Source organism: Candidozyma pseudohaemuli, assembly GCF_003013735.1.
Source record: "Candidozyma pseudohaemuli strain B12108 chromosome Unknown scaffold00007, whole genome shotgun sequence".
Classification (NCBI taxonomy): domain Eukaryota; kingdom Fungi; phylum Ascomycota; class Pichiomycetes; order Serinales; family Metschnikowiaceae; genus Candidozyma; species Candidozyma pseudohaemuli.
Window position 1 is genome coordinate 53202 of NW_020194441.1, and position 14473 is coordinate 67674.

The 14473-nt window shown below is 48.3% G+C and overlaps 7 protein-coding genes across 7 annotated transcripts; 5 read left to right on the forward strand and 2 right to left on the reverse strand.

Moving 5' to 3' along the window:
* Positions 1 to 648: 648 nt before the first annotated feature.
* On the reverse strand, positions 649 to 3285 carry C7M61_003007 (uncharacterized protein; the record flags this gene model as incomplete). The annotated part of the gene is made up of 1 exon (XM_024858363.1): positions 649 to 3285. The coding sequence occupies one exon, from the start codon at positions 3283 to 3285 to the stop codon at positions 649 to 651; it is 2637 nt and encodes an 878-aa protein (XP_024713273.1).
* Positions 3286 to 4484: 1199 nt separating this feature from the next.
* Positions 4485 to 5864, reverse strand: C7M61_003008 (uncharacterized protein; the record flags this gene model as incomplete). The annotated part of the gene is made up of 1 exon (XM_024858364.1): positions 4485 to 5864. One exon carries the CDS (start codon positions 5862 to 5864, stop codon positions 4485 to 4487), a length of 1380 nt encoding a protein of 459 aa, XP_024713274.1.
* Positions 5865 to 6226: 362 nt separating this feature from the next.
* On the forward strand, positions 6227 to 7339 carry MRF1 (Mrf1p; the record flags this gene model as incomplete). Its single annotated transcript, XM_024858365.1, has 1 exon — positions 6227 to 7339. One exon carries the CDS (start codon positions 6227 to 6229, stop codon positions 7337 to 7339), a length of 1113 nt encoding a protein of 370 aa, XP_024713275.1.
* Positions 7340 to 8087: 748 nt separating this feature from the next.
* Positions 8088 to 10175, forward strand: NRP1 (Nrp1p; the record flags this gene model as incomplete). The annotated part of the gene is made up of 1 exon (XM_024858366.1): positions 8088 to 10175. One exon carries the CDS (start codon positions 8088 to 8090, stop codon positions 10173 to 10175), a length of 2088 nt encoding a protein of 695 aa, XP_024713276.1.
* Positions 10176 to 10529: 354 nt separating this feature from the next.
* DPM1 (dolichyl-phosphate beta-D-mannosyltransferase) lies at positions 10530 to 11246 on the forward strand (the record flags this gene model as incomplete). Its single annotated transcript, XM_024858367.1, has 1 exon — positions 10530 to 11246. One exon carries the CDS (start codon positions 10530 to 10532, stop codon positions 11244 to 11246), a length of 717 nt encoding a protein of 238 aa, XP_024713277.1.
* A 574-nt stretch (positions 11247 to 11820) lies between these two features.
* On the forward strand, positions 11821 to 13590 carry UBA2 (E1 ubiquitin-activating protein; the record flags this gene model as incomplete). Its single annotated transcript, XM_024858368.1, has 1 exon — positions 11821 to 13590. The coding sequence occupies one exon, from the start codon at positions 11821 to 11823 to the stop codon at positions 13588 to 13590; it is 1770 nt and encodes a 589-aa protein (XP_024713278.1).
* A 250-nt stretch (positions 13591 to 13840) lies between these two features.
* Positions 13841 to 14221, forward strand: PFY1 (profilin; the record flags this gene model as incomplete). The annotated part of the gene is made up of 1 exon (XM_024858369.1): positions 13841 to 14221. One exon carries the CDS (start codon positions 13841 to 13843, stop codon positions 14219 to 14221), a length of 381 nt encoding a protein of 126 aa, XP_024713279.1.
* Between the last annotated feature and the right edge of the window lie 252 nt (positions 14222 to 14473).

Here is a 14473-nt window from a genome sequence, read left to right on the forward strand (position 1 = left end):
TGGGGCCGCCTCGGAATGGGCATACACTTTGCCCCAGCCGCAGCCTTCATAATGCCCAATCTCACCTCTTGCTGGACACTTTCTCATTCTGTGCCAAGTCGCCACACATATTAACGATGGCCACTACCTCGTATCGTGCTACGGCAACCCATTCAAGATTTTCCTTCAATGATGTAACATGCAAGGCCCGGCAGGTTATTGGCGGCAGGTGGCCCCCCATTGTAGTCTCCACCCGTCCTCGCATGAAACCCCCATTGTTTAAAGCTAGGCTTGCCTCATAACAATACCTGAATGCTTTAGATAGCGCAAATCCCATCGGCGTTAAACGGTCAATAATGGGTTTACCCGATTGCCATTCACCTGTAACATAATAGCTTGACGACCAGCTTTTTAGCCTCTTTCATTGTTGCTGATGTTTCATTTCTCATTCCAGTTCCGTCCAAGCGAGGCAATCAAAATCACCTGCCTTGACAACTATCTCCTTGTTCCTTTCGTCCATCCAAGGGACAAGAATTTCAAGCCGTTATCAAGAATATGACCTCATTGCAACGAGGCAAACCTTCAAAAAACTGCTTCTAAAATTAGCAAAGGGTTCCCGACCTGAAAGCAGTTGCATAATTTTGCATTCCAAGTCAAAAGCCAGCAAGCTTATTCCCATTCGGCAACCTGTATCCTCTTTCTGATGACAAACTCGGTTACAGGTGGTGCATTATTTTCATTCTCCGCTCCCGTTGGTTCCGGCGTCGAGGAATTGGCCCCTTTACGGAATTCTACCATCGAGATATGATCCCCATCAAAGCCAATCCATGGTCCATGCAAGGGGTCACGGAGATAAGGGTGAGTGTAGTCTGTGAACTGCTCCCTCTCCTCATCCACGGTGGAAACCTTCCGACGATGTCTAATTGCGCCTGCGCTATACGAAATTGAGTAATCTCCATCCAACAAAGCGGAATTCTCTGTTGGCAGCAAAACGCCATCTGATGATGGTGTGGGGTATCCTGTCATCTGCTCTGGGTCGGGCATCTGCAAAGGAGGGGGCTTTCTGGCCGTGAGACTGTCGCTACTGATGTTGAAGCCACCATCATAGCCTAGATTGTGTGAAGATCCAGCAGCAACCAGCAGGGAGTCGTCATCAAACTCTTTATCAAAGTTGTACGGACTTTGAATCGCTCTCAAAGCGATGAAGTCATGCAATGGCACATAGAACTTCTCGAAATTCCACCAAACCAACAAGGTAACAATGAACAAAGGAGTACAAAGAACGGAAAGTAAGATGGCTCCCTCGAGGGCTAAGGTACCGCACATGAATAGCTGGAAGATCAATAGCCCGAGCATCAAGCGTCTGAATATCATGGGCCAGACCTTGCCGGTGGAGTGAGGAGGATGAACAAAGCTGTAGATGAGCTGGTATTTGTAAACAAAGTGACCCATTAGGAAGTAAACAAGACCACAAGCAACGATTTTGGTTGAAACAACTGAATAAATAAGGATTATGATGAAGATTAGGATGTGTTGGGGGAGCTGAATTCCAAAGTCGAAGACAGGTGGTGTGAAGTAGTAAAAGCGGTAGTCCCTTGGGGTCTTGAGAAGCATGTTCCTGAGCAAAAAAAGCTTTCCAACAATATTCAAAATAAGGAAGTCCCCAATTTGGAGAAGACGTACCGGGAACATGGCTAGACCCTGCAAAAGAATCAAGTCTGCGTAAAACAAGGAAAGCTTCTTTAGGGAACTTGCCAATTGTGATGCAAACTTGGTGGTGTCTCCAATGGAGGTGAAGTAGTCCCATAATGTTCCTGTGATGGTGAACACCAAGAACAAGATGAAGAATACGAAGAAGAAGTTCTTCAGAAGACCTGAAAGCTCCACCTCACTAGACGAGGAGTACCCTTGAAGCTGCGAAACATAGTTGTAAAAGTATGGGATGAGCACGGTGATGACCGAGAACAACATGGGTGGCAAGATACCAGTGACGAAGGTACTGAGCCATTTTGACTCGGCAATCTTGTGTCCTAGCGTGGGCCAAACCTTCGTGATGGTCTTCACGTCAATCAAGGTCGATAAGGACGTCACCAAGAAGAAAATGACCGAGTAACTGAGGATGATGAAAAAGGTGACCATGTAAGATTTGAAAGCTTTTTCGTAGCGGGTAAGCTTCAAGTTCCTCCATTCGATATCCTTGGCTGCCGGCGCCATGGATACCATGAGCTTATACACCCTGGGGTCAAGAACAGTCTGTGCGGCCATCTGAGCCGAGGCCACTGAGTCCATGGTAATGAAAGCGGAAGGCGTGATCGAAAACTCGCCATCTTCAACGGGCATGGTCGAGGTTCTCGGGTTGTACTTATTCTGCAAGCTCAAGATCTTCTTGTCCACGGCAATGAGTTTCACTGCAAGATCATCAATCTTCTTGCGTAGGTGTGTTTTCTTCGTGGAGGTGGCAATGGGAAGCTCGGGTGCATGTTCTGGGATAACCCGGGGTGTCCTAGTCTGGTTGTAGAGGTCCACCTTCAAGCCGTAGTAGTGAGAGTAGAGTTTCTCTAAGCTCGAGATTAGCTCGTGGCGTTCGTCAAAGAGCTTCTCGAGCGGCGTCCAGTCGTATATGAGCTTGACGTCCACCACATGGCCGATGCCCAAATCCTCAATGAAGTGTTTGAGGAGCACGGGGTCATTTTGGCGGATCAACTTCTTGGGAATCCCGTCAAGCTTGATGGTACGGTCTGTGATGGAGTCCTGCGACGCAAGGTACTTCTGGCGGGTCTTGATCACGGCCGCCGTAAAGTCGAAAAGCTTGAAATACACGATAGCCGAAAACACCCATGTGAAGAGCGGGTACACCCAAAGGTACTTTGGAAAATCGTCGTCCATGTGTGGCCCAGCATCCTTGTGTTCAACAAAGGAGATATTGTCACGGTCGTAGTTCCCCGTGAAGATGTAGCGGGTCGGACTAAGCACCAATACGCCCCAGAGCGCTAGAAGCAGAAAGATGTAGATACCCATTTTGAAGAACGTGAGCACCACATAGGCATCGAGCCCCAGGCATTCAAGCACCTCCTTCTCGGTGATGGACCACACGGAGAACACCCACCTGAATAGGTCATTGGGCAAGGACCGGTCCCGGATCAGGTTCTTTCGTAGGGTCCTGACCGCGTACATGTGAGGCCATTTGCGGCGCAAAAAGCAGAATAGCAAAAACATCGAGGATCCGATGGCCAACGATAGCACAAGCTGGGTTTTGAACACCCGCAGCTGGCTCGGGCCGTAGATATTATTGCCGTCGTCAGGCATGGTTGTTTAGCTATTGCGGTTGGAGACTTGATTTTGATGTAGGCGAGCATCAACCAGTGCAGGAGGTTGCTGCACGAGGCCTATCTTAGCTGTCAAGGGTGTGGAGGGTGAAAAGTCGAATTTGATGGTTTTAATTGAGGCAAGGTTTTCATGTGAAAAATGTTCTGTTGATGTTGACGGTAGACGTGGCTTGGGTTAAGCGAGAATGTGGTGCAGATCAAGAGGTGTAAGCCGCCAACGGTTGAGGGGAAGGCCCTGCTATGGATGTTGTCGGGTAGTGGGGGTTTTTGGTTTTGAGGAGTTTTGATGATTTTGTTGATTTGAACGGTTTTTTTGGGTTTTCTGTGGTGGTTGCGTGGTGGTTGCAAATACCATTGAGGTTAGGATTAGTGAGGGTGTCAAGCTTGATATGGAGTGCGATAGGTGGTGGTGATCAATGAGGCTACAAGTTTCTTATCACATTTCTTATCACAGAATGACGTATTCTTATTGACGCAAAGGGTCACATCCGTGGATAAATTTGAAGTTTCGTACTTTTGATAATTTCGAAGCGATTTTGCACCCAAAGTTGTATGGTGGGCTACAAGCATGGTAAAAGAATCTGAAGAAATAATTTACTTTCAAGAAAAGCGGCTCTTCTTGAATTCCAGGGCCATTATTTCTGTACAAAATAGGAATTGGCAGATGAACGGACAGGACGGTGTCTGAATTCTCCGGTGCTGAGCATTTGATCCTTTACAACATGCGTAATATACGAAGCTCGACGCCTACAATCCCAATTCTGGCCAAAATAGCATCCACTAGTCACAAAAGCGGGCCTGCTAAACGAGGTACGACGCAACGGTGACGATTAGTCTGACTAGAGAATGCATGTCCAATGTGACGCCCAGCCTCCGACTAAACCGCAATGCATGTGTCAACGGCGGATCAACTCGTTCAAGAATAAACGTGTACTAAAGCAAAAACAGCAATCGGCTCTCGAAAGTCCCAGAAAAGCCAAACCCCCGGCTGTACTTATCTGAAAAGGTTAAAGCGCTGCTTCATGTATCACCCGCATTTCGCAGCCAAACAGACTAGCGAGTGCTCCGATCAGCCCACCCAAACCTTAACCGGCGATAGATTTTTATGTTTAATTTATTAGATACATTTTGTCGTTTAATTATGCCAATTCGTCAAGTCGTCAAATTCCGGATATCTCGTCAATTCTTGGCCTTATGGCGGTGGCATACCAGACACCGCGAGGTTGCGGCAGTGGAGCGCAGGCTCCTGGGCGAAATGGTGCTTTTGTGCGACTCGCCTGAACTGCTTTCCTTGGAAGGAGTCTTTTTCAATTCGTTCTTCGAGGGATTTTCCAAAACTCTCTTTTCAGAAACCTTCTTCAGATCCTTCTTCTGCTTTTTTGCTTCCCTCTTCTTGCTCCTCCCTTCGTTTTTGTGCTCCTTCGCTCTGGTTCTTTCCGCATGGCGCCAGGCCGCATACACCCTGCGCTGGGCCTGAGCAGCGAAAACGGCCCGCTGCGAATGGCCCGCCTGCTGCTGCTGAAGGTGCTTCTTTTCGGCGGCATCTCGCTCCAAATTGGCATGAACCTGCTCAAAAGCGGCGGCACGTGCCCGGCAAACAGTCTCTTCAAGCAGCCGCTCCGCCTCCATCTTGCGGAGCTTTTTGTGCTGTTTTTTGAGTTCTCTGGCGGTTCTTCGCTGGTGCCGGCGGTAGGCCCAATCTTCGCGGACAGAGGCGGTAAAGTGGGTAAAGCGGGCGCGCCAGCGGGCCACAAAACCTGGCGCCAGAGGTGCCGGTTTGGCTGCGAAAGAGACCGATGGGTCGGTCAAAGAGGCTTCAAAAAGCGGAATTGAGCTTGCGGCGGCGGTGTTTTGGCCAGAAAGGGGAAGATTTTGGCCGGGGAGGGAGGTGGTTGGGAAGGGCGAGGGCAAAGTGGGGGTTTCGTTTGGGCCGTTTCTGTTTGTGGCATGTGGGGTCTCAACGCTGAAGGCAGCGGAGAAGCCACGAGCAGAAGAAACCTGGGAGTTGTACATTGCAGGGTATGGCGGAACCTGAGAGTTGTAGTTTGCAGGATATGGCAAAGCAGAAGAAGGTTGCGAGTTGTAGTTCTCGGGATATGGGAGGTGCTCCAGAAGAGCATCCCAGTGATGGGAAAAGGTCTCTCTGGGGTGCACCTGCGAACGGTTCCCACAGTAAACCATGTAGGCGATTTCCTTCACGAGCTCTGGAAGCTGGCATTTGGGGTCCTTCTCAATCGCTCTAAGGTACGCCTCGTGAAGGGCCATTTCGGTGTTGCCTTCGCAAAGGCGGCTCACCTCTGCTATCTGGTCACAAGCCCAACCGGGCACTGGTTCCAGGGCAGCTTGGGCGATTTCTGTAGGGAAGTTTGGCGGTTCGGTCTTGCGGCGGGGTCTAGGAACCACCGCAATGGAACAATTGACTGGGGAAGTCTGGGGGAAGTTGGTGGAGGCGGCCTCTTGCTTGTGTCTCTGGGCTTCGTTGAAGGCTTCAGAGGTGGAGTGGGTGGTGGTCTTGGCGTGGATGCGCTTGGTCATTTCGAGTCTGAGTGTGCTGAACATTGTGCTGTCGAAATTCGGGAAAAATAAGTGGGTGGGGGAAAAAAAGATGGGTTTGTGGTTAGGGCAGGTTATATAGCACCGTTTTGCAACCGTTTGCGTGTGCAGGAAAATACCTGTCAAACCTTATGTCTGGGGAAAGTCCAGGTACGCCATTCTCTGTGGTCACGCATGGATTTCGAGGAAAGTGGAGCATGGGGGGGGCACTTTATCAAAAGAACACCTAATTATCATCAAATCCTCAAAAATCGGCACTCTCCTCCCCATTCACCGTAAACACTGGAACTGCGGCTTCTCGTAAGCCACACTCCGGTGCGTCTTACTAAACATCTTGCTCAATTTCCACTCCACTCTTCTTCTCCAACATGGTCAAACTCTCCGCCGCTGCATTCACAGAAACCAACCCTGACGTTTCCAAAGCGTTGTTCAACGCCACCGCCTCGATTGACGAGGCCAAGCTCCAGAAAAACGAAATCCTCATCACCGCTTTGGCACTTCCCATCAATCCATCAGACATCTTCCAGGTCCAGGGCTCCTACAAAACGCCGATTTTGAAGCAGGAGCTCGGAAACGAGGGCGACGAGCCGGAGGTGGCCGTGGGAGGAAACGAAGGTTTGTTCAGGGTCACCGCAATCGGGTCTCCTGATTTGGGCTACTCCGAGGGCGACTGGGTCATTCTCAAGTTGACGAGTTTCGGCACTTGGCGCTCCCATGCCATTGTCAGAGTCACGGACGACAACAAGGATCCTTTGATTGTGGTTCTGGGCGACCACGGCTCGGTTCCGATCGGCGACGCTGCCACAATTCTGACCAACCCTTCGACAGCGTACCAATTGATCCACAACTACATCAAGGACTGGTCCGCTGGCGAGTGGATTGTCACCAACGCAGGCAATTCCTTCGTCAGCAAGTACTTGTTCCAGCTTGCCAAACACTACAAGCTCAACACGTTGGCTATCATCAGAAAGAAGCTGGAGGAGCAGTACAAGAACACTGTGGAAGAGCTTTTGGGCTTGGGAGCTACCAAGGTTATTACTGATACAGAATTCACGGAAGAGTCGTTTGTTGCTGAAAAGCTCCCCAAAATCGTCGGTGACGCTCCTGTCAGACTTGCCTTGGACTCCTTGGGTGGACCAACTACCCCAAACTTGGTGGCCTCCCTTTCGCCCAACAACTACTTTGTCAACTACGGCGGACTTGCTGGAGGCCTTGTTTCCTTTGATCCTCGGATCCAATTGGCCAAGAATGTCACTTTGAAGAGCTACTGGTTGACCAGAAACACCAGGGAGAATCCGCAGACCAAGGTAGACACAGTCAAGGCGTTGATCGAATTGTTCAAGCAGGGCGTATTCAAACCTGTTCACTACAATAAGGTGCCGTTTAAGTCCGGCGATAATCTCCGTGATCTCTTTGTCAAGGCAATCCAAGACTCGTCAAACGGTAAGCAGGTTGTGACCTTTGAGGAGCACTATCTTTGAGCATGTACCTTATTGTCACAATGGCAACAATGTGTTGCAAGGTGTCGCTTGTAGGTCGATGTTTACCCGTTTTCTTGAAAAGCAGCTCCATTGTTAGGCCCAGAAACATTCTGCAAAATAGACGGTATTGTTGCAGATAACGTTTGTCCGTTGAGGTACATTATTTCGCAGCCATTTCTTATCTTTACGGGAGAGCAATACGATTTCCCGTTCGGCGAGATTTTTGCACATTTTTAGAAGTGAATGATTATTGGGAAACGACTTTCAAGAATGGCATATTGAGCTTCGCCAGCCCAGTTGCTACTTTTCACCACCGATATGAAAGATAAATACTAGTAATGATACAATTATTTTTTTAACTATATGCTTCCTTTTCAAAAAACAAAAATTCACAAAAAATTTCATACCCTCGTCACCGAAGAATATGTTCATCTTCCATCTCGGTCAGGAACCAAATCGTATCTCCATACAAAGCCTACATTGACTCTGAGTTTCGCGAGAATCAAGTCAACCCTTCTCACCCTACCTCCACAGAAACCCTACCCTTAATTGGCAAATCCAAGAAAAAGCCACCATCCAAAGTTTAATTCTCTTCAAACTCAGCCCCTCTACTTTTTCCCCAAATAAAAAAAAACTCCCCCACCTGAACCATACTCTCACTTAGTTAAGGATTCGGCCCGCGCGCTCTGTACACAGCAGAAAAAAAATCACCGAAAATCACCTCCACCTATTCCTCCTCCTCCAAATCATGGCCGATATATACGTGGTTGTACACCTAGAGACCACGTGGGACGTTGCGCTGCTGACTCCGCAAACCCACAGCCCTGCAGAGCTCCGTAGCCTCCTGTGGTGCGTGGTGGATGCCGATCTGTTGGAGCAGCTGAAGCCTGAGTGTCTTCATGTGGGAGACAACGACAAGAACGCCTTGACGTTCAAGGACGCTATTGGGGCGTTTGACAAGAGCGTCTCGGAGGCGGTGGCCCAGAAGGATTTCTCCTTCATCACTACAGACATACACAACTTGAGGGTATCGTTACCTAGAGAAGCTCGAGACAGACAGGTGGTGTTGCCAGTGTACTTGCAGCACCCGCGAGTGTTTGATCTTTTTAACGAATACTCCAAGTGGCAGCTGACGCACCCGGAGGCGTTGAGCTACCCTTCCTCATACCTCAGCAACTTGGTCACCGCCTTGTCTGTGGATGTGCCTGAAGACTGGGCATCTGACGAATCTGACGTTCCTTTGGTCGACATACACGCCCGTGTGTTGGCCCAACTAGCTCGCAAGTCTCTTCCTGTGGAAGAGCATCCGACGGTCCTCACCAAGCCGTACGACACGGCTCACGACGCCAAGGTCTTCTTGGCTGAACGCTCCAAGATCTTGTACTTGTCAAACTTGCCGTCTGATACAACGCAGTCAGAGTTGGAGTCGTGGTTCACGCAGTTTGGGGGACGTCCCATTGCATTTTGGACTTTGAAAAACGCCGACGGCGAGTCCAAGTCTCAGAACAAATCTAAGGGCATTTGTGGATTTGCTGTATTTGCCAAGCACGAGGAAGCAGCCCAGTCGCTCTTCATGAACGGTCGCGTGCTCAACGACAGGGTCGTCGAGGTGCAAGCATCATCCACTCGTGTCTTGGACAAAGCAGCCGACTTGTTGACGCCGTTCCCACTGTCAAAGAACCGCCCACGTCCTGGTGACTGGACTTGTCCCTCGTGTGGCTTCTCCAACTTCCAGAGAAGAATCGCTTGTTTCCGTTGTCTGTTCCCTGCCACAAGCGCTGTGGCAATCCAAGAGCAGATGTTCCTGGGTGCTCTCGACTCTTCAAATGGAAACTCTCAGCAGAGACGTCTCAAGCATGACGATAAAGTTGCTCCACAAGCTTACGGCAACTACACTGACTACTACTCGGGCTCCCAGATGAAGTCCGGTGGCTACAACTACAATTTCAACCACGGCCACATGGGCATGAACAACAACGGCGTTCCTGGAGGCTCAGGTGGCAACAACGGAGGCCACCGTATGCATTATGGCAATAGCGTGCCTTTCCGTGCTGGCGACTGGAAGTGTACGAACGAAAATTGCCAATATCACAATTTCGCCAAAAACCTGTGTTGCTTGAAGTGTGGCAGAGCCAAGCCAGCATCGGTCAACTCAGGTCACAACCATCATAATAATCATCATGCGGGCCATAACAACAACCACGGCCACGCCAACAACCACAGTCATGGTCATCACCACGGTCACCACAATAATAATAACAATAATCACGGTAACCAGGGCGGCCACAACAACCATAATGCTGCTGCCGCTGCCGCCGCTGCTGCTGCTGCAGGGTCGATCCACTCTGTTAACACCACCGCTGCTGCTATTGCGGCTGCTACTGCTAGCGGACAGCCTTTGAACCTCAGCAATAACTTCTTGGGTCTTCAACAACCTCAGGCTCACCTGACAAGACATGGACAGGGTCTGCACGGCTCTCAGTCCTCTTCGTCTTCTCCAATTCAGAATGGTGGACTTTATTCTAACATTTCCCAGTTACAGCAACTTCAGTTCCCTCAGAAACTGGGTCAGCAGAACCTTCAGAGCCAGGATCACCTTGGACAGGGCGCAGCTCACTTGCCACAACATTTGGCGTTTTTGCAGAGCCAATCTGCTTCACCTCAAATGCAAGGTCAGCAGCGCCAAAAGTCGAGTCTGTCTGGAAGCTCTCCTGGGCTTCAAGGCTCTGGCTACCCATACAAGGGTCAGCAGCACCCTGAGGAAGGGTTGCTTAACAATTCGGGAATCAATTTACTCGGGAATCAGATCAAATCATTGAGCCTTAATGACCAATGAGCGGAAAACACGGCTTTTTAATTTTTATACTTTTTTATACTTGGAAGGAATATGGAGGTGTTCAATGAATGTCCTACTGGTTTTTTTACCTTGTTTGACTTATGTGCTTTGCACTTGTTTTATTGATGGGATGAGCTATATTCATCCATCGGGGCTAGAGAGAGAGAGATACGAATGGTTTGAAGAAAAGGATAGATAGCTGTACATATCTTATAAGCTATTGGGTGCAAAAAAAAAAACGCCTAACTGTAGTGTGGAAAACCTCGATTTTCCGGCATACGGTGCAGAACACGTACCCTGTCCGAAATACATCTGGAGTCTAAACAGAAAAGAATAGGATACAAGAATTGCAAAATGGCCGATAAATATTCCATTATTTTGCCCACTTACAACGAGAAGAAAAACTTGCCCATTCTCGTGTACCTTTTGGACAAAACCTTCAGAGAGGAAGGTATCAACTGGGAAGTTGTGATTGTCGATGATAACTCTCCAGATGGAACTCAGAAGGTTGCCGAAAAATTGATCGACATCTTCGGCCCTGAGCACATTCAGTTGAGAGCAAGAGCTGGCAAATTGGGTTTGGGTACCGCCTACGTTCATGGTTTGCAGTACGTTACTGGTAACTTCGTCATTATCATGGACGCTGATTTCTCCCACCACCCAGAGGCCATTCCTAAGTTCATCGCCAAGCAAAAGGAAGACGACTACGACATTGTCACCGGTACTCGTTACGCTGGCGACGGTGGTGTTTTCGGTTGGGACTTGAAGAGAAAGTTGGTGTCTAGAGGTGCCAACTTCCTTGCCTCTACTGTGTTGAGACCAAACGTTTCTGACTTGACCGGCTCGTTCAGATTGTACAAGAAGGATGTTTTGACCAAGGTCATCAACGAGACAAAGTCCAAGGGTTACGTATTCCAGATGGAGATGATGGTGAGAGCCAAGGCCCTTGGTTTCAACGTGGGCGAGGTTCCTATTAACTTCGTTGACAGATTGTACGGTGAGTCCAAGTTGGGAGGTGACGAGATCGTTCAGTACTTGAAGGGTGTTTGGTCTTTGTTTGTGAGTGTATAGACTATCTTCTGAAGCTGCAGAAGCTGCCAAAAGGCGAAGACCATCTTGCCTGAACCGGCTTGCATTTTAATAACAATAAATCGATATACGGAGCATTTGAGTAGGTATCGCTTTGAGTTTTATATGAGCTTAGATCGTCTACATCGTTCAAGTTTCTCCAGAACCAACCTTGGTCCGATGTAAGCCTTCAAAAATGTATTTTCTCCACCAGGATGGTGAGATTCCTCGTTTTCATCTAGCTTTGATTTTTTATAATTTTTGATATTTTCTTTGCAGTATACAATTTTGTCCTTTTCTGAATTCTTCCCTTGAACTTTGCGAATATAGTTATATTCTCCACTAGTGCCACAATGTATGAGAGAGGTCCTCAGCTTAAAAAATCAGACACTTCAATAATAACACTATGACTAACTGAGTTACAATTATTAAAACACAAGAAGACTCACAGCCAATCCAATATTTAAAATTCACCCAAGTTCTTTATCTCTGGTAGAGTTGGAAAGCCTGATGTACACCCATGCACCAGAGCTAGTACACACTTATCAAGACGCTCACCAACACATCCACAGCCAAAATGCCCAAGGATGTTTATTTAAAGAAGATTTTAGGATCAGAGAGACTACAGCGTATCAAGTCTTCCAAAATTGTCATGGTTGGCGCCGGTGGAATCGGCTGTGAGCTTCTCAAGGACTTGCTCTTATCAGGTTTTGGAGAAATTCACATCGTTGACTTGGATACCATCACGCTATCGAATTTGAACCGTCAGTTCCTCTTTCGCCAGAAGGACATCGATAAGCTGAAGTCACTTACAATTGCTCAAGCTGTGCAGAGCTTCAACTTTTTTGACTCCAATTTAGTCCCACACCACGGTAATGTGATGGACACCAACTTGTTCCCACTTTCATGGTGGTCACAGTTCGACTACATCTACAACGCGCTAGACAACCTAGAAGCACGTAGGTATGTCAACAAGTTGGCTCTCTTTCTTCGCAAGCCACTCATGGAATCAGGAACTACTGGTTTTGAGGGCCAGATTCAACCAATTTACCCTTACAGCACCGAGTGTTTTGAATGTCAGCCAAAGGCTACTCCCCAGACATTCCCAGTCTGTACCATCAGATCAACTCCATCCCAGCCAGTTCACTGCATTGTATGGGCCAAGGAGTTCCTCTTCACTCAACTCTTTGATGAGACCCTGGAGAAAGAGGTTAATCAAGCTGAATTGAGCAAGGAAACAGATGATCCAGAGGAGATTGAGAGGATCCTTCTGCAAGCCAATGAGTTATCAGCTCTTAAAAAGTTGGTCTCCGACGACGACTTCCCTACGAAGTTGGTAAAGAAGATTTACAAAGACGACGTCGAGAAGTCCCTCAGACTAGAGAGTCTTTGGAAGAACAGGGTGCCACCTAATCCTCTTGATTTTGACAAAGTTTACAAGAAGGACCTAGACGAACTCTTGAGCAACCCAGAAAACGCAAAACTCTTGACCGACGACACCCACGACTGGTCGGTGTTGCAAAACATATATGTTCTTTTCAAGTCTACCGAGGCCCTTCAACAGAGGGTGAAGTCAGGCAAGCAGACTATCATCACCTTCGACAAGGATGATGAGGACACTCTTAATTTTGTCGCTGCCGCAGCCAACTTGAGATCGCATGTTTTCCATATACCATTGAAAACCAAGTTCGACATCAAACAAATAGCTGGAAACATCATTCCTGCCATTGCCACGACCAATGCCATAATAAGCGGTCTCTCGAACTTGGGCTCTTTGCTGTATTTCAACAGCGATTTCGTTGCAAAAGATACAAAGAGTGTGTTTATCTCCATTAAGCCAAACAAACGAATCACGTCAGCCGCTGTCGAGGGACCTAACCCCAAGTGTGCTAGTTCTGGAATCACAAAGGCAATAATACGACTTACGAAGAACGATTTCAAGATGACACTTGCAGAGCTAGTGAAACAAGTCAGCGCAAAATACGGCTATTCGGGTGACATTTCTGTGATTTTGGGCAAGTCGAGATTGATTTACGATTTCGATTTCGATGACAATGCAGAGAAACAGCTTCAAGACATCCAGGGCTTTGCAACAGACGAAGTGCTCTTGATTCAAGATGAAGAGGAAGAACTAGAAAACCTCGAGCTCTACATTCAAGAAGTACAAGATAATGGTGGAAACGCGCTTCCCGACGTCCAGCTCAGAGCCAAGGTGAAATTTGACGAGGAGCCAGATTCACCCAGTGACGAAGAGATGGAAACAACCACGGTTGTTCTAGATGACGAGCCACCATCGAAGAAGAGAAAGACCAACGGGTCGGTCGAGGACACACTGATCATACTATAGAAATCCTCCCGAAATTGCAATTAATAGAATAAGACAGCACACTGAAACCATTGCGGCTGCAAAAACCGCGAAAAAGGACAAAGATCGTATCTCGGTATACGGTGAAGCTCGGGCAACCTCAAACTCGGTTTGCAGGGGCCAGATCGGCACCCGTGCACCACTAACTGAATGCGTGAGGTCAGACATGGCAAGGTATAAATTCTCTAGCCACACAACTCACCACAGTTCTTTCACATAAATCCAAACCTCAATGTCCTGGAACGCTTACACAGACAGTCTCAAGTCAACCGGCAAGATTGACAAGGCCGCTCTTTACTCGGCTGCCGGTGACTCTCTCTGGGCCGAATCCGGAGGATTCCAAATTGCTCCTCAAGAGATTCAGGCCATTGCCGGTGCATACTCTGATCCCCTGAACTTGCAGGCCCACGGCTTGCACATTGAGGGTCAGAAGTACTTTTTGTTGAGAGCTGACGACAGATCCGTGTACGGTAAGCTCGACGACACCGGAATTGTCGCCGTCAAGACCAAGCAGGCTATTGTGGTAGCCCACTACCCATCGGGCGTTCAGCCCCAGGAGGCCACTGCTGTTGTGGAGAAGTTGGCCGACTACTTGATTGGCGTTGGCTACTAGATTTATAGGATAATTTGACATATGCCAGTGGCAGATACGTATCTTGTGGGATGTAGGTAAAGGGATTTAGGCATGGGATACAGACGTGGGATGTGGATTGGATCTTGGAAGACACCCAAAAGGCCACAAGGAAATGCAATTGTAATGGTATCAGCCTTTTATGGTTGAACTCGTTGCAATGCTATTTGTGTTTGTGCGACTTGGCTGCAATAACAGTCGAGCTGTCCCGAGGTCACCTCGGTCCAGGAGCAG